Here is a 26,443-nt window from a genome sequence, read left to right as displayed (position 1 = left end):
TATTAAAAATATTTTTATGGGATGCTGCATTGATATTGTTAGTGTAAATCTCATGAAAATTTTGTGAAGGATCCGACGAAAGAACAGTATAATAGTTTGTGTCAGAAAGGATTCTACGATCAAGAATGGTAATCCCACCCCCCTTATCAGCAGGGCGTATAATAATTTGGTCATTATTTTGTAGGGTTTTTATAGTGTACCGTTCCATCTTAGTTAGATTATCATTACTAGGAAAATCAATATCTTGTTTTCTATTTTGTTGATTTATTCTTGCAGCCATATGTATTAAGTTTACCATTTTACCTTAGAGACTCCTCCCAATTAATTTTTGAGTTACAACAAATGAATACCCCGTGATCATTTTCATTTTTAACCCTTGATGTTTGTTTTTTATATTCTAATATTAATACTGATTTGGGTTTACAAGTTATGAAGGACATTTTATTTGGTGATAATTCTTTACACTCTGATCAAGCATCTTTTTTATTATAATCTATTTCCTTTATCCTCAAACACAATATTTTTTCATTTAATGATATTATTTATCAACAGATCCGAGGCTGTGCTATGGGGACGCGCTTCGCACCCAGTTATGCTAATTTATTTATGGGGGCGTTCGAGGCCGTTCACATAGCACAGTCTCGGCTCTTTTCACAATACATTTTATTTTTCTGGCGCTATATTGATGATTTATTCTTTCTTTGGACAGGCACAGAAAAATAAGCTCATGATTTTGTTAATTATCTTAATTTAAACACTTGGGGGTCTACAGTTTACTATAAATTTTTCCTTCACAAATATACATTTTTTGGATTTAGAAATGATTAATAATATGGGACAGATAAACACCAGAACTCACTTTAAATCCGTTGATGTGAATAGTTTTTTGGATTATACCAGTGCTCATTATCCCAGTTGGTTAAAAGGAGTTCCTTATGGACAATACCTCAGAATCCGTAAGAATTGTACCACCAATCATGATTTTTCTTTACAGGCACAAACATTAAAAGGTTTTTTTTTATCAAAGGGTTATCCAGTTTCATTATTAACACAGGCATATTATAAAGTAAAAAATAAAACACAGATAAATCTGACTACCACTACAGATAAAAAAGATAAAAAGAAAATAAATTCAAATATAATTTCATTACCAATTATAATAGAGCGGCCCCAGTAATACATAGTATTTAAAAAAAAAAAACTGGCACATTATTCGGAATGATCCGATCCTCAAGGATATAGTCCCTTCACAGCCGGGCATTACTTACAAAAAATCCAAAAATCTTCAAAATCTACTAGCCCCCAACAGACTGAAAAATACTCCATCCACTAATAATTCCGCCATTACCTCTACCTGGGGTTGCTCGCCGTGCAATAAAATCTGTTGCTTGTGTTGCAACATGATGGATCCATTTGTGGATAAATTTTCCTCTTTTTATACTAAAAAATCTTTTAAAATTCAACAATTTTTAAAGGGTACCTCTCATCAAATAAACTTTTGATATATTTTAGATTAATGAATGTTGAATAACTTTCCAATAGCATGTTAATGAAAAATATGCTTCTTTCTATTGTATTTTTCCCAGTCAGTCCTGTCAGCAAGCATTTCTGACTCATGCTGGAGTCCTAAACACTCAGAGCTGCCAGCCTGCTTTGTTCACAGCCAAACAGGCTGTGAACAAAGCAGGCTGGCAGCTCTGAGTGTTCTCCTTTGTGAACAAAGCAGACTGGCAGCTCGTAGTGTTTAGGACTCCAGCATGAGTCTGAAATGCTTGCTGCCAGGACTGGTAGGGAGACCCCTAGTGGTCATTTCTTCAAAGTGGAAAATGAAATAGAAAGAAGCATATTTTTTAATAACATGCAATTGTGAAGTTATTCTGCATACATTAATCTATAATATATCAAAATTTTTTTTTGATGAGATGTACCCTTTAAATTGCAATACCCAATTTGCAATATATTTGTTATCTTCCAGTTGCAATTTACAATATGTTGGACGCACGATTCAAACTGTGCGTTGTCGTATGTCCAAACATAGATCCCACATTAAGAACCAATTCACACTGCATAGTGTGTCACGTCATTTTACCCTTGTTCACAAAAATAACCCAATATCTTTATGGTTAATCATACTTGAATCTGTTCCATCTTCAAAACCTAACCGTTTTCAATATTTAATTAACCGTGAATCTTATTGGATTTTTACTCTGTCCACTTTGGTAACGCATGGTCTGAATGAGACCATAGAGAATGCTCGTTAAATTTACGACCTTTCTCTATCTTTCCATTCCCATTTAATTATTATTATCATCATTATTATCATTTTATTTTAGTTAATAATTGTGTCATATATTTTTATATGTAAAACTTTTATATTGTGTATGTATATTTGTAAGGTTAGAATTTGCCCGTCGGTGAGGAGAACATCTAAGTCCTATTCCCTTACCTTTCCCATCCCGTTTTTCCCTGCCCCTCCTTCTCCTCTCCCCTCCTCCCCTTTTACTCTGACGTGTCCTCTCACCTTCTGGATAAATTCGCCATTCATGTGATTCTTGTCATGCCTGATGAAGCTGCTGTTGCAGTGAAACGCGTTGCATGCTGGGAGAATAAACTACCCTTGCTTTTACCTATCCATGCTTCTTCTGTGACCTGCGCCATTTGAAAGCCGGCACCTTTGTCTGAAGTCTGCCTCTATACACCTCATGCTCAGAGCATAACATCTACAACAGCGCATCAGTAGTGGGTCAGCAGCCCAGAAGCACCCGAACATCCAAGGAGGTCGACAGGCAGTAGTAAAATAAACTATTAAAAAAAGTTTTCTCCAAAGACAGGCGCTTCTCCCAGTAAAAGATTATCTTTATTCCATCAGGATAGACATAAAAAATTTGAGTAAAAAAGCACTTTCAACGCATTTAGCTCAGACTGAGCTCTTTATCAAGACGTGCATGTTTAAAAGGAGTAAGGGCGCACATATAAATAGCAGCTCCAGTAATTACACTGGCTGGGAATTTTGCCCGGGAATTGGTACACCCAAAACTGGCTTCACTACAGGGTGTTCCAAGATGGCTATCCGAGAACATCCTGTATCACGTATCAGATTAAAAACATTCATTACTATTTCCAATATATTTAAACTTGACATCCATTGCAGTAAAATGCTAAAATAACAATAAAACATTAATAAAAAACAATTTCAGAAGAATATTGTGTAGAACTGCAGGTAATAGGGTTCAAGTGAGCACTGCTCTGTCTGTCAATCACCCTTTCCTAGAGATACTAATTGTTACATCGCGGCCGCATGTCCTGCAGACCAGCTGACAGCGCATAGCAGAGATAATGAATGAAGTAGCGATGTGGTCCACAGTGAGTACAAGCCTCTTCTGACTAATCAGTTTGGTGCAGAACATTGCACCCCGTGGTTGTTGCATTATCTGAGGAAGTATCTGATTCCGATTTTCCGTTGTAGATGTGCAGAATTACAGGGGAGTAGAGTTCAAGCGAGCGCTACTCAGCAATCGTTATCAGTCTATTACCCTTTCTTAGAGATGCTCTTTGTTACTTTGTGGCCGCAAGTCCTGCAGACGGGCTGACGGCATATAGCAGAAATGAATGAATGGAATCACGATGTAGTTCACAGTAAGTAGAGACCTCTTCTACCTGACCTATTAGGTACAGGACATTGTACCCCGTGATAGTTGGATTGTCTGAAGTGATACCTGGTTCCAATTATCTGCTGTGAAATGACTACGTTCAGTATCCTCTATGGTGTCAGCTCACCATAGAGGATACTGAACTTCGTCATTTCACAGCAATTTTACAGGCAGCAATTAATAGGTCTTTTTATATGTTTATAATGTTGTATACAAGGACACAAGGGCTCTGTGATTACACTACCTAATTGTATTTGTTAATATTGCGGTATAATAAACTGTTATTATTTAATATTCATCCGGTCCCTAATGGTATGGTGTTTTTCATATATATTTATCTGTATACTTGACCTCGGTATCCATATACCCTTCAGTGCCAAAAATCTTTTATCACTTTAATATAGCGTTGGGCCTATAAATAGCACAACCCTCCAAACTTAGAGGGCACTTGGTATTTTTTGGTGCACGTTTTATTTCTTACCAGAGGATATAACCCTATGGTGCTCCTCATTTATGGCCTTTTGACCAGTGTAATTCAGTGTGTTTTGTCATTTTAGATATTAAGGGACACCTATTCAGAGACCAGCTTTAAAATAACTCGTGAGGAAAGAAGAAAGATGAGAGATTTTTTAAGTAAGTATTGGGAGAGGATCATGTTAAATCCTTGGACTTTCTTATCTTTGAGGAAAGCCAAAAATAGGATAATTCCACATGATGATGCAGTCTTGTTTTTAGCTCTAGGTAATTGGCCTCAAGTTGTACTATAGACCTATGAGTGGCTTATTATTTACATTTAGTAAAATTATACAGCTATAAGTTTTATGGCCATGCAACTTGCATGTAACACAAAAAAATTGCAAAATAGTATTTGCTGTAGGCAAAAAAAAACATAAAAAAAGAAAAACAACATCTAAAGAGACATAACAAAAAAGTTAAAAAAAAAAAAAAGAGCAAAAAGCAAAAATCTGCAGAAATAAACTGGAAAACTGCAATTTTTAAGCTGAAAATATACACCATTGCCTTGGGCTATCCTCAAACACAGTATTTTGCTCAGTACAAACAGCCAAAACCAGGAATTTTGGCTGACATACTGATCAGAATACTACATGTACACATGGCCTAAGACTGAATGTTAAGGATTACAAGCTTTGTACATTTTCTTTTTAGATGAGTTCCAGGTTGGAAGTGATGCCAATTCTATCCTAGAAGATTCCTTCAAGAAACGTATTGTCATAGCTGCCCGGGATAACTGGGAAAATTACTTTTCTCGCCTGTTTCCTGTAACTGTGAGTAAATTTCACAACAACATTGTATTCTTTCTGTTTTTGTTTTTTTTGAGCTTATTACTGTGAATGTCATTTCCCTAGATGTGACAGTAAATGCTTTTATCTGCAAGTTTGAGAAAAGAATGCACCTAAAATGTTTCAATAGACCCAATGATATTATCTAATGCCTGAAATGTACATTTTCATACTGTATCTTGTTTTTGCAGCTGGATGATAATGTTGACCAGCTTATCATAGGAGTTTCCCACAGAGGTTTCAGGCTTTTGAAAGAAGTGAACGCAACAGGAATCCAGAAAAGACATCTGAAGACACTGTGTAGTTATAGGTGGGGTCAAGAATAAGAGTGGAATAAGTAGGTTTGGAGATATGACCAGCATAATACATGTTAATATCAATACTTTCGTCCATTCAGTTTTGCAGATATTCTCTCTATTGAGAAGCCTGATTCTCATTCACTGCACTTTAATCTGCGTAATGAGGATCTGCGGGTGCACTCTGACCATGCTCAGGCTCTAAAGATTTTACTAGAGATCTTCTTACAAGAGCTAATGAAGGTAAGAAAGAGGCAGTGGTAAACATATGTATATAACTATTCACTCTAAAGCATGTGTTAATTCCATTTTATATTCTTAGGACTCAAACCATGTGGTTGCCCTGCGTAGTCATATAACTGATGACAAGAGTCTTCTTCAATTCAAAAAAGGTGACATCATCAAAGTGTTGCCAATGGATGGACTAGAACCAGGTACTGTTGGGATCTCTATAAGGTCCAATTAAACTTTTACACATTGACCATAAAATCTGATAACCGAAATCCAATGACTAAGGCAGTCATTTAATAACTCAAGGGAATGAATGAGTGCCAGTCTCTTATACCACATATCTTCTGCAGGGTGGCAGTTTGGTTCCCTTGGGGGTCGTTCTGGTCTTTTTCCTTCTCGATTTGTACAACCAGCTGCTGTCCCTGACTACTACAGTGTGGTGGAGAAGACAGACACCTTGGAAAGTAGACCTAAACCCCGTGGGCTCCGGAGGACAATAAGCAAAGAGGTAAGAGTAGGAACAGAAAAAACGGAACTATGGAATAGAAGCTTAAAATAATATTCTAAAAAAAACATAATCTCCCATGTTTAGTGGATTTCAGAACTATATTGTTTTATCATTACATTATGTGGAGAAGAAATTGTAGGCTGAAAATAGAAGGGGCATGGCTTTGTAGGGTGTGGGTTGTGCATGAATTGCAAGCCAGACTGACACATTCACCCGAAGATGCGAAGCTTGTGGAGTAAGGTGGGGGCTGAGCAGTGATGAAAAAATTATATTTTAAGGAACTGTGATGTGGATATATTGGGGGAAATTGTGTTTTCGGCCTTGAGCTGAAAAAAAAAAAGAGCCGCAAATAGAAGACATGTGACTTGTGAGAGGGGGTGTGGCATGCATGCTTGCGAACTGGACCAACTTACTCACCTGGAGATGCAGAGTAAAGCTAATGGAGAAAGGTAATGGAAGTCCAATAGTCTTGCATGGGACTTTAGTAAAAAAAAAAAAAAACAAAAAAAAAAAAAACACTCTCGCAAACAGGGATGGGTTAGGGTTAAATATCCTATCATTTAGGTTGACATATAAGTAACCTGTGTACCATCAAGATATTTCTAGCCATGTGGAAGTGATACTGGAACATACACATTGAGCAATATATACACAAAACAGTTCAATGCAGTGCTTCAGATGCTGTGAAAAAAGAGAATAATTGCCATTAAGATGGAATACATTTTTCACAGCATCTGAGGTGCTGCATTTAACTATTTTGTTGTTCTAAGAGAACCGTATGGGACCTGTTCTCCAACCTTTGCTTGCACTTGCACTTTAAATTGCATATTTTGGATTACCCGACCTTTTAGGAGTGCTGCAATTGCTGATATATATCTATCTATCTAACTTTCTTTTACCAGTACAAAACCATGTGTCATTTTACAATCAAGAATGTACAATCCAAACCCTGTTAAACCCTTCACCCAATTCTCCCCCTCCCCATGCCAGTAAAGAAGAAAAAAACACCAAAATGCGCACTCTACCTTTTATAGTATCTTACCATATCTTCCCAAACCTTTACATTTGCCATCTGTGGAGATATCTAGTCTAATCATTTCAGATGTCTAATGTCTTAGTCGTTCCCCAGTACAGCCACTTTAGGGGAGTAAAACACTTCCATGCTCACTCTTAGCCAAACAGGATACCTCCCTGACACTAAATACACCGGACCACTTTCAACTTCTCTGGCAACATATCCGTTAAAGCAGAACCTCTCTGGTGCTCACGTCAATCACAGTAATACTTCAACACATGTAGAATGAAAAGAACCGAGCATTCACGCGGTATCTTACTTGAATAACAATTTTCTTTCTTTCTTTTTTTTTTTTAAAGACAATTTTTATCTTTTATTGAATGAAAACAAAGAATAACAATAGCAAAGACATAGCCACAGTAAATAAGATCACTCATAACAAAAAGAGATAGCAATAAGTGGCTCGCAGGCCACATAAGAATCACGAAATGATATATGAAATGCATGCTTATATATCACCAAGAACCAATAAGGGCATATGGATACGTGAAAACCGAAGCTGGAGAATTGGATAGAGCATGGTCCTGATATGAATGTCCAGGCGAATGGTGCTTCGGCTCATTTGCATTCAAGCAATCTGCTTGACCAGTATGGTCTTGGAGTTAGGTCCAATCCTAAAATAGGACTGCATCAGCTTTAAAAGCAATAAAATAAACTCAACCTATGGTAACAACATTAACCCCTTAAGTACTCAGCGTTTTTCCATTTTTGCTTTTACATTTTTTCCTCATCACCTTCTAAAAATCATAACCCTTTCAATTTTGCACATAAAATTCCATATGTTGGCTTATTTTTTGCGCCACCAATTCTACTTTGCCGTTTGTCATTTTACCAAAAAATCCACGGCGAAACGGAAAAAAAATTAATTGTGCGACAAAATTTAAGAAAACATTTCAATTTGTAACTTTTGGGGGCTTCCCTTTTTTAGTAAAAATGACACCTTATCTTTATTCTGTAGGTCCATATGGTTAAAATGATACCCTACTTATATAGGTTGGATTTTGTCGTACTTCTGAAAAAAATCATAACTACATTCAGGAAAATGTATACGTTTAAAATTGTCATCTTCTGACCCCCATAACTTTTTTATTTTACTGCGTATGGGGCGGTATGAGGGCTCATTTTATGCGCCGTGTTTTGAAGCTTTTATCGGTATCATTTCTGCATTGTTCAGACTTTTTGAACGCTTTTTATTCATTTTTGGAATTTGGATTTTTTTTTGCGCGTACGCGGTTTAATTAATTATATATTTTTATAGTTCGGACTTTTACGCATGTGGCGATACCACATGTTTATTTTGATTTACACATTTTTTTGGGGGGGAAGGGGGGGTGATTCAAACTTTTATTAGGGAAGGGGTTAAATGACTTATTTTTTTCACTTTTTTTACCGTGTTATAGCTCCCATAGGGGGCTATAACACTGCACACACTGATCTTTTACCCTGATCCCTGCCAAGCCATAGCTTTGCATGGATCAGCGTAATAGGGGCTTGATTGCTCAAGCCTGTAGCTCAGGATTGGAGTAATCAAATGCCGATCGGACGCAACGGAGAAAGGTAAGAGGACCTCCGCTCGCGTCCTAGCTGATCGAGACATCATGATTTTATCCTGATAGTCCTGATCAGCCCGACTGAGCGACCAGGAAGCTTTTACTTTCATTTTCGATGCGGCAATCAACTTTGATCGCCGCGGCTGAAGGGTTAATAGCATGCGGCACAACTATCTGTGCGGCGTGACCCCGTTTTAAACACTGGGACCGGGCGCAGGGCGTACAGGTACGCCCTGCTTCCTTAAGAGGTTAAGACATCACTGACAGACGGGGAAACAAACCAATCATTAAACAAAACTCACAAACAAGTATGCAGCCGACGCCCAGAGTCCATCTTGAAAGATCTCTTCTTCTGCTTTAAAAAAAAAAAAAAAAGTATCATTTATAGAGATAAGAAAAAAAGAATGTCAAACCTAGTCATACTGTGGTCGTGCCAAGATTCATGGCACCCTTAGTGCTCCAAGAGAGCCCTCCAAAACAGTCATGGTGTACCACTGCATAGAAGCAAAGGGCCTAACTATAGAGACAATATCAGAGGGGGAATAATGACTGATCAGGAATTGTTTCCATTTATGGAATAATTTCTTAGCTCTTAGTTCCTTGCTACGACGGGATGTCTCTAACGTAAATTATTGTTTCAGAGCTTCAAGCAAATGTGCCATAGAGGGAGGAGATGCGAATAACCATTCCCACAATAGTTGCAATTTGGCTAGGATAATAATTGTATGGGCAATCGGAGGTAGATGAGCATAGGAAAAGCATTCTTTAGGTCCAGACACTATAATATGGCAAAGCGCCTCGTAAGGGCCTAAGGCATTATCTAGCTGACAGATCTATAGCAGCATGACCGAGACTTTGTTTCCAATACTCCTGTATCTGTGGGCAGAGCCATATGCAATGATATAAATCGGCATTTGGTTGCTTACATTTCGGACAATGGTTTATTCTAGATGGATTGGACATGGACGATGGGATAGTGAAGACATAGATGGCCGAATGTATTAATTTTAGTTGAGTCTCACTCCACCTTTCATTAAAGATATGTGTCCTAAAATCAGACCATCCCTAGAGAATGTGATCTGGGACATTCTGATCATCAAAAAGAGAGGCCCATTTTGATCGCACCCTCTTTAACGGAGACTTGATGTACCATTTACGTAACTTAGCATAGAGAACGGAAATGGAGCATGCAGTAGTGGATGTCAGGATAGCATCAAAATCATTAGTATAGGTCTCTTTATGAAGTTCCGTAATTTTAGACCTGCAGTAGAATCGGAGCTGGTTATACGGTAAAAAATGTGAAGTAGGGACATCATAATGAGCGGTCAGTTGCCGCATCATGTACCACCTTCCATCCACTTTATGGATAAGATCTCCAATGGTGTAGACCCCATTCTGATGCCATATACAAAAAAATGGATTGTAATGTCCTGCTATAAAATTTAGTGCATGCCAGGGGGAAAGATGTTTGGAGCAAGTGTGTGATAACACCATTCTCTGCCTTAGTTCTTTCCATGTGGCTATGGTGTCCTTGAAGAGCAGTGAATGTTTGATGATTGGCGGCAAAGAGGAAGTCGGACAATGAAGTAACGCTAGTGGGTGCCAAGGAGCAGCTATAGCCAACTCTAAAAGTGTATTGGGGTAGCAAGAGGAGCCATGGAACCAGTCCATGTTGTGTCAAGTTGTAACTCCTTAGATCTGGGAAGTTCACCCCCCCCCCCATAAGTAGGAAGCATTAAGGTACGCAAAGCTATACGGGGTTTCTTGCCGGCCCAAAAAACTGGATGAATGTAGATGTCAATATCTTGACATCTGTGTGTTTTAGTAACAATGGTATGGTTTGGAGAGGATAGAGCAGCTTGGCAAAGCTGCACATTTTAAGAAGGTGACAGCAACCAGATAATGACAAAGGTAGGTTGTGCCAACGGTGTAATTCCTTTAGAATTTTATCTATTAAAGGAGGATAATTTAGGGTATATAGTGATTTGGGCAGTTGGCCTATCTTTATTGCTAAATAGGTAATAGATTGGGAAGCAGTTGGAATCGCTAATGTAAGAGTAAGTTTGAGATAGTTAGGGGAAGGTCTTTTTAAGAGTAAAAGGGAGGATTTATGAACATTTACCCGGTATCCAGAATACAAGCCAAATTGTCTCAACGTATCCAAGATATGGGGTACATCTCTCATGGGATCCTGTACATACAGTATGACATCATCTGCGTACAGGGAGGCTTTGACCTCTGCATCCCCCACTTTGATTCCCCGAAACAGCGTGGAGGTAGTCAAGTACCGTGCAAGTGGTTCTAATGCTATGTTAAAAGGGGGGATAAGGTACAGCTTTGACGTGTGCCTTTACTGAGCGGAAAAATAGGGGACAGAAACCCTAGTAAATATATTCTAGACTTCGGGGAGGCATATAGAGAATTTAACAAACTGCGGAAGGCCCCCCTGATCTGCTTAGCATCCAACACCGCATCCAACCATCTCCAGTTAACATTGTCAAATGCTTTTTCAGCATCAAGAGTTAGAAGTGAAGGACAACTCGGCAAGACAGGGCGATGAACGGTAACCAGAACAGCAAGCTTTGATCTTGTAATATCTGGTTGTACAGATCAGAAAGCATACCAGAGACTTGGTCACAGAGAAGTTTATAAAACTCCCCCGTCAACCCGTCAGGTCCGGGAGCTTTCGAGTTCTTGAGACGCTTAATGGTGTGCCCAACCAGATCAGGTGTAATACTGTTCCCTCTTGGCCAACTAATCATCAACTCACACTTTGCCTTGCTCCAGTTTCGTTTATTAGTATGAGTAGGATTAGTGATAAAAAGTCGTATATGCCTTTCTCAGAGAGTCGCTAGCGGCAGCATATTTAGAAGCTAAGACCCACTTCTTTCCCGCTACAAATGAAATAATATGTTGGCAGTGTCCTAAAACAGGCCATGGTCATTGCTATGTTCCACATTATGTAACACATATTCTAGCCACCATCCTCGCAGAAGGGTAGCGAACGAGTCGTCCTGATATAGAGCAGCAGGGAAACGCCACAATATATCTGTCCCGTGTGGGTGGCGATCTAATGGGTGAAGCAGAATGGGAGCCTGATCTGATATAAGTATGTCTTCTATTTGTGTGTCAAGTACAGAAGAGTCTAGGGAGGAGTGTATAAAAATGCAATCCATACATGACCTGGAGGACTGAGCGTGTGAGAAAAAGGAGAATTGCCTCTCTGACGAATTATGAACCCTCCAAGGGTCTATCAAGGAGGTGCTCTCCAAAAGGGGACGAAGTACCTGGTCACGTTTCAGTTCATGAAAAGTGAACTCACTACCGCTACCTGGGAATGGGTGGTGGATGTAGTCTACGTCATGTAAATTTGACTAAGTACAAATTTGTCTGTTGCCGCCTTGTATAAATGTGGGTCCCTAGTTTCCCACACAGGGTTTAAAGCATAATAAATAAATATACTGGCACAACTCTTATGTAAAAATAATGTATAGTTTATTAATAAATAATACGTAAAAGAAGGTGTATCACAAAATTCTGTAAAAAGTATATCGCAGCTTGAATTTTCTTCAATTGCGTGATGAGTAAAATTTGCGGGCTAAAAAAGAGAAAAATGTATATGTGTGAGAACTCGGAAAGTTGTTATCTGGAAAACAGGGTGGTTATGAACAGAAAAGAGAGGGTTGATAGTTACCCACCTAATCTGGTTAGCCTTGAATAAACGAGGGCCTTTTTATATCTTAACTGGGCATGTGTGTGGTCCCGTTTTTGGGATATAGCAGCTGTTTATAATACAAAGTGAGGACAGAGTTAGTGTAATGACTGGTGAATGCCGATACCGCTGTAAGTGGGTGAGCGAAAGGAATGATGTATTGCTCACCCTATTTTTGAAACATGTGTATTATTGGATCCAATCCTTGGAGGAATGGCTGGTGTATACAGGTATTTTTCTCCTCTTTACAACATGCAGTTCCTATTGTGTACAAAACATTCAGGCCTTTAGTTTATATGCCTGTTTAATATTGAGGATATAACTCACTGTAATCCGGGATATCCTATTATCCTTGATGGTTGCACATCGGGTCCTGGCGTGGTTTTTGCGGAGAGGGTCACTGGATTCCTGGAACCGTATGGGAGACTGCCCTGGCCGGTGGCGTCTCAACAGTGTTCGGTTCCTCTACATGGATGGCCGTGAGTCACTACAGTTAATCCAAGAAACTTCCGACGCATTTCGGAGGATGATTCGTCCTACTTTGTCGGGGGAAGAGGGGAAAGGTAGGGAAGAGGAGGGAGGGAAGGGGGGAGGAAGAGGTAAAGGAGGAGTGGAAAGGGATGAGGAGGAGGGAGTTGTGCTTAAGGGGGGGATGTGGGGAGGGAAGAAATCAGAAGTAACGATTATCATGGGATACCTTGATCCCATAGGTTTACTCAGCATAGCAAGTGAAACTGTGCAGAGGGTAATAACATAGTAATAGATCATACACTTATGCGAAACTTCAAATAACATAAATAACCATCGTCATAACCAAAGGCTTGGAAGGACCTTAATAGGTCCCTGGACTATAGGAATCAGGAAAGTGTCCAGCATAAAATATAGAGAGCCAAACAATATTTGGGAAAGAAATAAAGGCTTACTATCACCGTCTAGTACATCAGGTCGGGGAATTTGGGAAGTGTCGATCAACTAGTTGGCGTACAGTAGGTGATGTCTCCGCAGGGCGATCTGTGGGGTGTGCAGGAGGCCATTGGAAGGGGTGTACTTTTGAAGGCAGATAACCCAGATGGCGTCTGCGTCTCTTCTTTTCAGGACTGATGAAGGGAGCCCCCGAAATCGTTTTGAGAGTAGTAGTACTGTCCTCCATGGGGTCCTGGCGGTCCGGGGGGATGCGGAAGAATTCAGCAGCCTGCTTAGGATGGTGAAAGATACGGGTGGACCCTTCAGGGAATTGAACATGCAGTACAGCTGGGTATTGAAGCCGGAATTTGAGGCCCTTGTTAAATAATAAGGTGCAGACTGAGCTAAAAGCCTTTCTCTTCTTCGTGACTTCGACAGAGTAGTCGGCAAATAAAACAACTTTAAATCCTCGGATCAACAGTGGGGTCTTGCGCGCCCTAAAGGTTTGCAGTATTTCTTCCTTGTCATGATAGTCCAAGTAGCGCATTATCCCTTGTCTTGGGCGAGGGTCTTTTTGTGAGTGACTGTCCCGACTGCTGTATAGGTGGGCCCACCCTGTGTGCTCTTTCTACCCGTCTCCGTTGTGTGAGGCCAAGAGCCTCCGGTGGCTCTGTTTCCCAGAGCTGCTGCAGTTGCTGGGGCTTAACAATTTCAGATAAACCAACCAGATTTAAGTTATTACGTTTAGATCTATTTTCGAGATCCTCAATGTGTTCTCTGAGGTAGGCAGTGTCATGCATGACAAGTTTAATCGCCAATATAAAGGCGGTAGAGCTGTCTTCTTCTTCCTGCACCCCGACTTCTACGTCTGTGACTCGCTGGGTGGTTTTAAGTAGGTCTGCCTGCACAGCTTGTAATGTGCCCGAAAGCATCTCAATCATGGCGGCTCGTAATTAAGGGAACAGGTGCTCCGCTACTGCCGCAGCGTGCAGTTTAACCTGTTATGGCCCCAGGGCGTACCTGTACGTCCTGAGTCCACTCCCGTTCTATAACGCTGGGCCACGGCTCGGGCCTGACCTCTAACAATGGCCATGACCCGTGGCTAATAGCGCACGGCATTGATCGCAGTGCCGCGCGCTATTAACCCTTTAGATGCAGCGTTAAAATTTGAACGCCTCGTCTAAAGTGAAACTAAATCACTGCCGGTTAGCTCAGGGAGCTGTTTAGGATCGCTGCAGCGAAATCGCGGCATCCCGAACAGCTTACAAGACAGCCGGAGGATCCCTACCTTGCCTCCATGCTGTCCGATCGCCGAATGACTGCTCAGTGCCTGAGATCCAGGCATGAGCAGTCAAGCAGCAGAATCATCGATCAGTGAGAAACCACTGATCAATGTAAAAGATCAGTGTGTGCAGTGTTATAGGTCCCTATGGGAGCTATAACACTGCAAAAAAAAGTGAAGAAAAAAAAAAGTTAATAAAGATCATTTAACCCCTTCCCTAATAAAAGTTTGAATCACCCCCCTTTTCCATTTAAAAAAAAACTGTGTAAATAAAAATAAACATATGTGGTATCGCTGAGTGCGGAAATGGCCGAATTATAAAAATATATCATTAATTAAACCGCACGGTCAATGGCGTACGCGCAAAAAAATTCCAGTCCAAAATAGTGCATTTTTGGTCACTTTTTATATCATGAAAAAATGATCAATAAATCCTATCAACGCAAAAATGGTACCGCTATAAACCTCAGATCATGGTGCAAAAAATGAGCCCTCATACCGCCCCATACGCGTAAAAATAAAAAAGTTATATGGGTCAGAAGGTGACAATTTTAAACGTATACATTTTCCTGCATGTAGTTATGATTTTTTTCCAGAAGTACGACAAAATCAAACCTACATAAGTAGGGTATCATTTTAATCATATGGACCTACAAAATAAAGAGGTGTCATTTTTACTGAAAAATGTACTGTGTAGAAACGGAAGCCCCCAAAATTTACAAAATGGCTTTTTTTTTTTAATTTTGTCTCACAATGAATCTTTTTTCCGTTTCGCCATAGATTTTTGGGTAAAATGACTCAAAATAGAATTGGTGGCGCATAAAATAAGCCATCATATGGATTTTTAGGTTCAAAATTTAAAGAGTTATGACTTTTTAAAGGTAAGGAGGAAAAAACGAAAATGCAAAAACGGAAAAACCCCGGGTACTTAAGGGGTTAAAGTCTACTCCAGAGAAGACACCTCCCATCTCCCCCGATACCTGAGGATGGCAAGTCCGCTTCATGTTCCGGTGTTAGTTGATATAGATCCGGGGTGGACGGAATGGTAGTGTCCATTTCTAACTGGAGTGCCGGTAGAGCTGCGCTGGCATGCGAAGAGGAGTGGTGGGCAGGGCCGGCTGCCGTCTTCTCCGCAGCCGCCGCGGCCATTTTTGGGCCAGAGCTCTCTGAGGCCATAGAAGAGCCTCCAGGAGTCCTCTGACTGCCTGGCGTTTTAGAAAGGTACAGCTCCATAGAAATGACCACGGCACCATCACCGCAATCTCCCATCCCTCTGGTCACAATTAGCTGCGGGTAGCAACTGGTGGCAGGGTATGTGAGAGTTGCACAGGCGGGAGCTGATGTGCTTACTCACATCCCCGCCGGAACAGGAAGTTCAATTTTCTTTATTTTTATGTTTGCGATACAAAAGCCGGGAAGTAGACAGGAGCGGTGGTGTGGGGAAGTGGGTGTCTTTTAATTCTACACGTGTTACTTTTTATTTATTCTGGTGTCGAATATTTCTTTCTATTACTTCATGTGTACATTTTCACAAATATATTGGTTAGTATAGCGACTTTCCTTCTACCTTGTTAAAATAATGCAATGTCAGATTCCTTCATGGCTCATAGATTTTTTACTGCATCCCAATTATTCAACCTACCAACATGACATAACGTTAATAGCTTCAATACTGCACAGTGAAAATCAAACCTGTATTGTCTGTAAGCTTTAGATTTGTTTGTATTTTTCGGCAGAGTGGTCAGGTGAGCGAAGAGTCCTTACCAACATACAGCCCTCCACCTCCAATCTTGGAAGCCACACATTACACTATGGTTGAGTTTGCCTTGAAATATTTTCGGGATGCACAGACCATGTAAGTAATTTTTAATAATAAAAAAGAGTAATAAGAAGTTATGTGGGAAAAAGAGAACAACAATAAATAGGGGAAAGGAGAGAGATCCATTATGGTGCAAGTGTCGTGAGAGATTTTCAACTGGTAGGAACATGCCCTGCCCGCATTTAGAAAGTGTTTAAAGGGGTCGTCAAGCCCCCTACCATAGGCTTGCATTGAGGGGACGGGGTGTGATGTCACATGGGGGCGAAGTCGTGATGTCACGATACTCAGCCCCGTGGTTGTCACGCTACACACTCGGAGCCTTCAGCGCTGCGGAGAGCTCACAAAGGTGGGTACGCAATGACAGATTGCAGGGGTCCCCAGCGGCGGGACCCCCGCAATCATAAATCTTATCCCCTATCCTTTGGATAGGGGATAAGATGTATTAGGGCCGGAGTACCCCTTTAAGGGTAGATTTCTTGCATACTTTAAGGGAGATGCAGGGAGGGAGGGAACACCTACATACCAATGAGGATTGTTCAGTTTAGAGGGGACGTAATACCATCTGGACAATAATTTGTATCCTGCTTGCTGAAATTTACTGATAATTAACAATTTATGGGCAAATTCTTTGAGCTGAGGTGAGTCCTAGACCAAAAGGTACAGGTTTTTGAGGGTAAACCTGTAACCAACCAGCTTGAAATTGATCATTGAAAATCTACCTTTAGAATATTAGAATAGAATAGAACATGATACTCAATGATCTTCTTAAAGGGGTACTCCCGTGGAAATTATTATTATTTTTTTTTTAAATCAACTGGTGCCAGAAAGTTAAACAGATTTGTAAATTACTTCTATTCAAAAATATTAATCCTTTCAGTACTTTTTAGCTGCGGAATGCTACAGAGGAAACGGTTTTCTTTTTGGAACTCTCTTCTGACATCATGACCACAAGACCACAGTGCTCTCTGCTGACATCTCTGTCCATTTTAGAAACTGTCCCGAGCAGCATGTTTGCTATGGAGATTTTCTCATACTCTGGGCAGTTCTTAAAAGGGACAGAGATGTCAGAAGAGAGCACTGTGGTCATGATGTCAGCAGAGAGCTCTGTGTTCCAAAAAAACCCCAACCATTTCCTCTTTAGTATTCAGCAGCTAATAAGTACTGGAAGGATTAAGATTTTTTAATAGAAGAAATTTACAAATCTGTTTAACCCCTTAACGACCTTGGACGTAAATGTACATCATGGTGCCATTGTACTTAACGCACGATGATGTACATTTACACGCCGCTATGACCGCGAGCACCGGACCTGTGCTCGTGTCATGTGCGGCAGGTCCCGGCCGCTATGAGTAGCCAGGGACCCGCTGGTAATGGCGGACATCCGCGATCGCGTGGATGTCCGCCATTAACCCCTCAGATGCTGTGATCAATACAGATCACAGCATCTGCGGCAGTGCGGTACTTTGAATGGATGATCGGATCGCCCGCAGCGCTGCCGCGGGGATCCGATCATCCAGCATGGCAGCCGGTCTCAGATCGAGCAAACCAGAGCAGAAGATCACCGATAATACTGATAAGTGCTATGTCCTATGCATAGCACTGAGCAGTATTAGCAATCAAATGATTGCTATGAATAGTCCCCTATGGGGACTATTAAAGTGTAAAAAAGAAAAAAAGTAAAAAAAAATTTAAATAAAAAAATTTGAAAAATCCCCTCCCCCCAAAAAAAGTAAAACGTCCGTTTTTCCCATTTTACCCCCAAAAAAGCGTTAAAAAATTATTAATACACATATTTGATATCGCCGCTTGCGTAAAAGTCTGAACTATTAAAATATATTGTTAATTATGCCACACGGTGAACAGTGTAAATGTAAAAAAAAATTTCAAAAGTACAAAATTGCAGCTTTTTTGTCACATTTTATTCCCCAAAAAATGTATAAAAAGTAAAACCTAAGCAAAAGTGGTACTGATAAAAATACTGATCATGGCGCAAAAAATAAGAACTCATACCGCCCCATATATGGAAAAATTAGAAAGGTGGTCAAAATAGGGCAATTTCAAACACACAAATTTTGTTTAAATGGTTTGAGATTTTTTTTTAAGCAGTGCAATTATAGAAAAGCATACAACATGGGTATCATTTTAATCGTATTGACCCACACAATAAAGAAAACATGTCATTTTTACCGGAAAGTGTACAGCGTGAAAACAAAACCTTACAGAATTTGCTAAATTGTGGTTTTCTTTGACATTTTCCCACATAAATATTTGTTTGGTTGCGCCGTAAATTTTATGGTAAAATAAGTGATGTAATTACAAAGCACAATTGGTGACGCAAAAAACAAGCCTATATGGGTCTGTGGATTGAAATATAAAAGAGTTATGATTTTTAGAAGGCGAGGAGGAAAAAACGAAAATGCAAAAATAGAATTGGTCTGGTCCTTAAGGCCAAAATGGGCCTAGTCCTTAAGGGGTTAACTTTCTGGCACCAGTTGATTTAAAAAAAACTAATTTTTTCACGGGAGTACCCCTTTAAGCTTTCTTAACCCCTTAACGACGCAGGATGTAAATGTACGTCCTGGTGAGGTGGTACTTAATGCACCAGGATGTACATTTACGTCCTTTACATAACCGCGAGCATCGGAGCGATGCCCGGATCATGCACGGCAGGTCCCAGCTGCTGATAGCAGCCAGGAACCCGCCGGTAATGGCTTACATCCGCGATCACGCGGATGTCTGCAATTAACCCCTCAGATGCTGTGATCAATACAGATCACGGCATCTGCAGCACTTCGGACACTAAAATGGATGATGGGATCGCCCGCAGCGCTGCTGCGGCGATTCGATCATCCAGAATGGCAGACGGAGGTCCCCTCACCTGCCTCCCACGGATCTTCTGCTCTGGTCTGTGATCAAGCAGACCAGAGCAGAAGATGACTGATAACACTGATCAGTGCTATGCTCTATGCAGAGCACTGAACAGTATAAGCAATTCAGTGATTGCAATAAATAGTCCCCTATGGGGACTATTAAAGTTTAAAAATAAATGTAAAGTCCTTAAGCGGTTGAAGGGGTACTCCGGGGGGAAACAAATTTTTTCTGGTGCCAGAACGTTAAACAGATTTGTAAATGACTTCTATATAAAAATCTCAATCCTTCCAGTACTTATCAGCTGCTGTATACTACAGAAGAAGTTGAGTTGTTCTTTTCTGTCTGATCACAGTGCTCTCTGCTGACACCTCTGTCCATGTCAGGAACTGTCCAGAGCAGGAGAGGTTTGCTATGGGGATTTATTCCTGCTCTGGACAGTTCCTGACATGGACAGAGGTGTCAGCGGAGAGCACTGTGGTCAGACAGAAAAGAACTATACAACTTCCCCTAGAGCATACAGCAGCTGATAAGTACTGGAAGGGTTAAGATTTTTATATAGAAGACATTTACAGATCTGTTTAATTTTTTATCATCAGTTGAGTTAAAAAAAAATATATATTGATTTTCATTTGTTGATCCATATTTTCTGGGGTTTTGTCCCTCTCCTCAAAGAAAGATCCTCGATCAAGTCTGTTGACATGATCAAGGGATCTTTCCAGGATGCTCAGAGAATATTGTTTATCCAAAAATTGATGCTCCTGAAAATATGGATCTAATGTACATTCATCAATTTTTGGATAAACAATATCCTCTGAGCATCCTGGAAAGATCCCTTGATCAGGTCAACAGAATTGATCGAGGATCTTTCTTTGAGGAGAGGGCCAAGACCCCAGAAAATATGGATCAACAAATGAAAATTATCCTTCCATTTAATATGGAATACAAGAAAGTAGAGCAAATAATCTTTAAACACTGGCAACTGATTGAAGAAGATAGGTCTATTGGGAATTTAGTACCATCCAAACCCCAAATTGCCTATAGGCGGGCTTCCAATTTGGGGATCACTGTAGCCCCTACCATTAAACCTCCCCAGAAGCAAGATTCCTCCCAGACTTGGTTATCCACTATGGTTTTTTTTTGGATGTGGATCCTGCTCCAGCTGTCAATTGTCAGGGGGACCCAAAAAAGTTAAAGAAATTCAGTCTACAGTTAATTCATTTAAATGGAAAATTCCAGAACTCATTACATGTAATTCCAAGGGGGTCGTTTATGTTCAGCAATGCAGTTACCCAAAGCAATATATAGGCAGGACTAAGCGACCCCTTAAGGTCAGGATTTCGAAACACGTCTATAACATTAAAAAAGGTTGTTTAAAACATCCTTTATCTAACCACTTCTCTCAATTTCATAACAAAGATCCCTCAGGGTTGTTTTTTGCAGGTATCATGGTCATTAAGAAAGATTGGCGGGAGGGGTCTCTTTTGGTTCGCATGTCCAAAGCTGAAAGCCAAAAAATCTTTGAATTTGATAGTATGGAACCCAGAGGGCTCAATTCTAATCTAGAACTTTTTGGGTTCCTGTAGGTGCCTCTCTCTATATCTCAATTTTTATTTTCATTTTTTATTTTTATTTGTATTATTTCTATTTTATTTTTTTTTTTTTTTTTATATTATTTTTATTCTTATTTATCTATTATTTTATTTCTATTTTATTATTATTTTTACTTTCATTTTTATTTTTATTTTCATTTGTTTAATTTTTTTATTTATTTATTTTTTATTATTTTTATTTTATTTTTTATTAATTTTTTTTTTTTTTAATCTTTATTTTATTTTTATATTATTTTTACTATTATTATTTTAATTTTTAATTTTGTCTTTATTTTTGATTGGATTTTACCATTCTCATTTATCCCAATTTATCATGTATTTTTGATTATTTATTTTTCATTTTTATTATTTGCTTTTTCTTATTTCTTGTCCCTATATCTCCTTTATCTATTGTGATCGCCCATAGACACATTTTCCATGTTTTACAATTCGCTTAATCCATCCCATATCTTGTGACAAACTTGATATAAGCTACAGGTGCTAGACTTCCACACCATATATAACTAACAGGATATTCACTATTTTATTACATTATTTACCACTGAAGAAGGGGTTAGAACAGTTCATATTCGGCTATATACCCTGAAACGCGTTTGTGTTTTTATTTATTTTGTTTATACTTTTAGACCATAGCGATCCTAAGTTTTAAGCCTTGGAGAGACTTTTATCTCCCCGAGGCTTATACTGGTGATAGAATTTTATACCAATTTGCGCTTATTATATCGCACAGCTGTAGGGCCCTGCGGCTGTAATTTTTTAACTTATATTTGAATTTATTATTTTTCATGACATTAAATTACACACTATTACCATATTGGTTTGGAAGTCTATTATTCTTTCTCAATTGAACCATACATCCATCCTACACTCCTTTTGAAGAAAACAAGAGCTGAGGATGTAGGTAACATGATGTAGCCAATACCTGTAGTATGGAGCCAACTTTCAACCCCATTCTGTGTAATGTGGGCACCAAACAGTTGAATGTCGGCCCCCACCAGGGTAAGCCATCACTAGTATTTACCTGGCAAACCAATGTGATACATTTATTGTATAATTGAGACAAAGAGAAATTTGTTATTATACAAAGATCTGTCACTATCTTTAATTACTCTTCACTTAGCATAACTGCAATCACACTCGGGCAGCAGGATATCGCTGTTTAGATCTCCTGTAAGGTGAAATTTACCCAAGACTACAGCGATCACATGGATTTGCCTGAAGTTCCATAGACTTGCATAGGGATTCAGGAAAAAATATGTATCCTGATCCCTGTAGTTTTGGGAAAGTCTCTAGCTATGAAGTTGGGGGCGATTTAAACAGCTATCCTGCTGCCAGAGAATGATTGCAGTCATGCTTTAAAATACTATATAAACAAACTATGTAATCTGTTTTAGGCTTGGTTGGAAAGGAATGGCTGCTGAAGGAAAGAAATCAATTGAGTTGGTGCAACATACAAAGGTAGGACATTAGGCTCTCATCCCAAAAGCTTTCAAAGGTAGAGGTCAGGTAGTTTGTTATTTTCTCCTTACATTTTTTTACTTATCCCTACTATGCAACGAACCTCCTTTCTATGTGCACACACTGTATTTTAGGACTAATTTTGAACCAAAATAAGGTCTAATTTTACTTTTACTCAAAATGAGACCTCAAAAATAGTGTGTGAGCATAGACTTATAGCTCTATTTTTATATTTCAAGACCAGGCTAGATACTTTGTATTATCCCTTTACCATACAGTACCTCTTACTCCAATTATATTACCAGTCTTATTATATAACATCCAAACACATGTCCAGCTGACATCTTACAGTTATCCTCTACCCACTACCTACTTTTTGTTTTCGTCAGAAGTATTATATTTGCCTCTCCATAGTACCCCAAAAAGAAGCAAAGATAGCATTTCTTCACAGATTAAAAGGGTACTCTGCCCCTAGACATCTTATCCTCTATCCAAAGGATAGGGGATAAGATGTCTGATCACTGCTTTGGGCCACAGTGCTCTTGATGTCAAACTACACCCCTCCATTTATGTCTACAGTTATGCCCGTACATGTTTGCACCCCTGAAATTTTTCTAGAAAATGAAGTATTTCTCACAGAAAAGGATTAAAGTAACACATGTTTTGCTATATACATGTTTATTCCCTTTGTGTGTATTGGAACTAAACCAAAAAAAGCAAATTAGAAATGTCACACCAAACTTCAAAAATGGTCTGGACAAAATTATTGGCACCCTTTCAAAATTGTGGAAAAATAAGATTGTTTCAAGCATGTGATGCTCCGGATAGTGCCACACTAAGAATGGACAACAGAAAGAGGAGAAGAGAACTGTCTGAGGACTTGAGAACTAAAATTGTGAAAAAATATCAACAATCTCAAGATTACAAGTCCATCTCTAATGTCCACAGTCCGCAACATTATCAAGAAGTTTGCAACCCATGGCACTGTAGCTAATCTCCCTGGGCGTGAACGGAAGAGAAAAATTGATGAAAGGTGTCAACGCAGGATAGTCTGGATGGTGGATAAGCAGCCCCAAACAAGTTCCAAAGATATTCAAGCTGTCCTGCAGGATCAGGGAGCATCAGTGTCAGCGCGAACTATCCATCGACATTTAAATGAAATGAACCGCTATTGCAGGAGACCCAGGAGGACCCCACTGCTGACACAGAGACAAAAAAAAAGCAAGACTACATTTTGCCAAAATTAACTTGAGTAAGCCAAAATCCTTCTGGGAAAACACCTTGTGGACAGATGAGACAAAGATAAAGCTTTTTGGTAAAGCACATCATTCTACTGTTTACCAAAAACGGAAAAAGCCTACAAAGAAAAGAACACAGTACCTTACAGTGAAATATGGTGGAGGTTCAATGATGTTTTGGGGTTGTTTTGCTGCCTCTGGCACTGGGTGCCTTGAATATGTGCAAGGCATCATGAAATCTGAGGATTATCAACGGATTTTGGGTCACACTGTACAGCCCAGTGTCAGAAAGCTGGGTTTCCATCCGAGATCTTGGGTCTTCCAGCAGGATAATGACCCCAAACCTATGTCAAAAAGCACCCAGAAATGAATGGCAACAAGCGCTGGAGAGTTCTGAAGTGGCCAGCAATGAGTCCAGATCTAAATCCCATTGAACACCTGTGGGGAGATCTTAAAATATGTTGTTGGGAAAAGGCGCCTTCCAATAAGAGAGACCTGAAGCAGTTTGCAAAGGCAGAGTGGTCCAACATTCCGGCTGAGAGGTGTAAGAATCTTATTGCTGGTTATAGGAAGCGACTGATTTCAGTTATTTTTTCCAAAGGGTGTGCAACCAAATATTAAGTTAATTTTGTCCAGCCCATTTTTGGAGTTTTGTGTGACATTATGTCCAATTAGCTATTTTCCTCCCATTTTTGGTTTAGTTCCAAGGGAATAAACATGTGTATAGCAAAACATGTGTTACTGCAATCATTTTCTGTGAGAAATACTTCATTTTCTAGAAAAATTTCAGGGGCGCCAACATTTGCGGCCATGACTGTAAATGTTAAAAACATCAGGGTCCCAGCAGCTGGATCCCCCATACTTCGGATAGGGGATAAGATCTCTAGGAGCAGATTATCCCTTTAACTTCTTAGCTTGTTTCTTAGCACACTTTACTGCCTAAATTGTAATCTGTTGCACAACTTTAATTCTTTTAGGTTCCAATTCAAGAGTCTTTGATTTATTACACAGATAAAGAGCTGAACGAGATGGCAACTAATAACTTTATGAGTAAGTGCATGGATTTTGGCCTAAACACCTCACAAAATAAAGTTTGTAGTTCATAGTTCACACGGTTGAACCAGAGTTCCACTTGTATCCCTACTGTGTAGATTCCGAAGAAGGCAAAAAAAAAAAAAGGATGGAGGCTGATGCCAATTGCTCCATACTAGGGGAAAATTCCTTTCTGACTCCAAATATGGCAATCAGAATAAATATCTAATGTTCTATCCCTATAGATCTAGTGTCTATAACTTGTAATGTTATTACTCTCCAGAAATGCATCCAGGCCCCTTTTGGACTCTTATTGAGTTCACCATGACCATTTCCTCTGACAGGGAGTTCCAAAATGTCACTGCTCTTACAGAAAAAAAAAAAAAAAAACATCTTTCCCCTAGATGTAGATAATAAACAGTCTTGGGTATAAACAGATCATGCAAGATATCCCTGTATTGCCCCCTAATATATTTATACAGTACATAGTTATTAGGTTGCCCCTTAGCCATATTTTTTCTAAACTAAATAGGTACTCTAGTCCTCTCATTTCACTCTAATATTCTGCTTGCCTGCCTATGAACCCTCTCCAGCTCCACTTTATATTTCTTGTACACTGGTGTCCACTACTGTACACAGTACTTCATTTGTGGTCTGACTAGTGATTTCCTTGTCTTGGGCATCTATGCCCCTTTTGATGCACCCCATGATTTTATTAGCCTTGGCAGCAGCTGCCCATCACTGGTTGCCACAGTTAAATTTACTGTTAACTAAATTCCTGAATTCTTTTTTTTTCCATGTCAGTCATCCCAAGTGTTTTCGCATTTAATACATAATCCCAGCCCGGATTTTTCCTCCCCATGTGCATTACCTTACATTTATCAGGGCTGAACTTATCTGCCATTTCCCAGCCCAAACCTCCAACTGATCCAGATCCTGATCATTGTCGTCTTTTGTGTTAACCACTTTGCAGAGCTTATTATCATCTGAAAAGATAAACACTTTACTAAACAGTCCCTTTACTAGGTTTTTAATAAATATATTAAAAAGAATAGGACCGAAAACTGGTCCCTGCCGTCCCCACTAGTAACAGCCACCCACTAAGTATGTACCATTAATAACCACCCTGTTTCCTACCACTGAGATCTGGGTCATGTAGGATGCACAATTTACATAAATAAGTCCATTTGTATGTTTTCTTTCCCAGCTCTGATGAGATTTATGAGGGACCAGCAGTACAGGGAGCCAGATGACGTGAAGTGTATTTATGAGATTCTAGTGGTAAGAAAAGGATGATATAAATGGGTTGGGAGCCATAAAGAGAACAATATTAATCATGTATTTCCCTTTAGCTCTGCAGAGAAAAACCTCCTCTGAGAGATGAGATCTACTGCCAAATTTTAAAGCAAATTACTGAGAACCCTAAACAGTGAGTATCGCCCAATATGCTCTCTAAGGCTGGGTTCACACTACGGTTTGTAAATACGGTTCCCGTATATGGCTGGGAGGAGGGGTGGGTCGGGGCTTAATCGCGGCGCCCGCACTCAGCCGTATTCGGGAACCGTAGTAAATGTATGTCTATGAGCCGACCGGAGTATTCCGCAGCCTCCGGTCGGCTGCTTTTTCGGCCGTATGCCGTTTCCCGACCGCAGGCAAAAACGTGGTCGAAGGGTACAAGATTCCTCTTTTTGTATATATGGTCTAAAGAATATAACATTGACTGCATTAATTGACTGCTTGAGTTGTTTAGCATAGCACAATATCATTTCAGTGCATTCAGACGTTAAGGGTATTGTGGACCCTTTATTCCAAAGTATACATAACCAGTAAAATTACTTCATTCTAGAATATTTCATACCCCAGCACCTGTCAGGTCCCATTGATGCTGGGTTATTGGATGTTATTGT

At 39.7% G+C, this 26,443-nt stretch overlaps 1 protein-coding gene across 1 annotated transcript in view; it reads left to right on the top strand.

Moving 5' to 3' along the window:
* Positions 1-26,443, top strand: part of MYO15B (myosin XVB) — a 203,904-nt gene that overhangs the window by 149,702 nt on the left and 27,759 nt on the right. Inside the window, exons 35-45 of the mRNA XM_056549601.1 lie at positions 4,208-4,283; positions 4,818-4,936; positions 5,143-5,261; positions 5,349-5,490; positions 5,570-5,681; positions 5,829-5,986; positions 16,245-16,363; positions 22,203-22,266; positions 24,482-24,554; positions 25,744-25,817; positions 25,889-25,965. Of these exons, the coding sequence (XP_056405576.1) occupies positions 4,208-4,283; positions 4,818-4,936; positions 5,143-5,261; positions 5,349-5,490; positions 5,570-5,681; positions 5,829-5,986; positions 16,245-16,363; positions 22,203-22,266; positions 24,482-24,554; positions 25,744-25,817; positions 25,889-25,965 (1,133 nt within the window). The remainder of the gene's footprint in view (positions 1-4,207; positions 4,284-4,817; positions 4,937-5,142; positions 5,262-5,348; positions 5,491-5,569; positions 5,682-5,828; positions 5,987-16,244; positions 16,364-22,202; positions 22,267-24,481; positions 24,555-25,743; positions 25,818-25,888; positions 25,966-26,443) is intronic.

This window comes from Hyla sarda, chromosome 13 (genome assembly GCF_029499605.1).
Source record: "Hyla sarda isolate aHylSar1 chromosome 13, aHylSar1.hap1, whole genome shotgun sequence".
Lineage (NCBI taxonomy): Eukaryota > Metazoa > Chordata > Amphibia > Anura > Hylidae > Hyla > Hyla sarda.
Note: the sequence above shows the minus strand (reverse complement) of the source record. Positions and strands in the feature narration are given on the sequence as shown.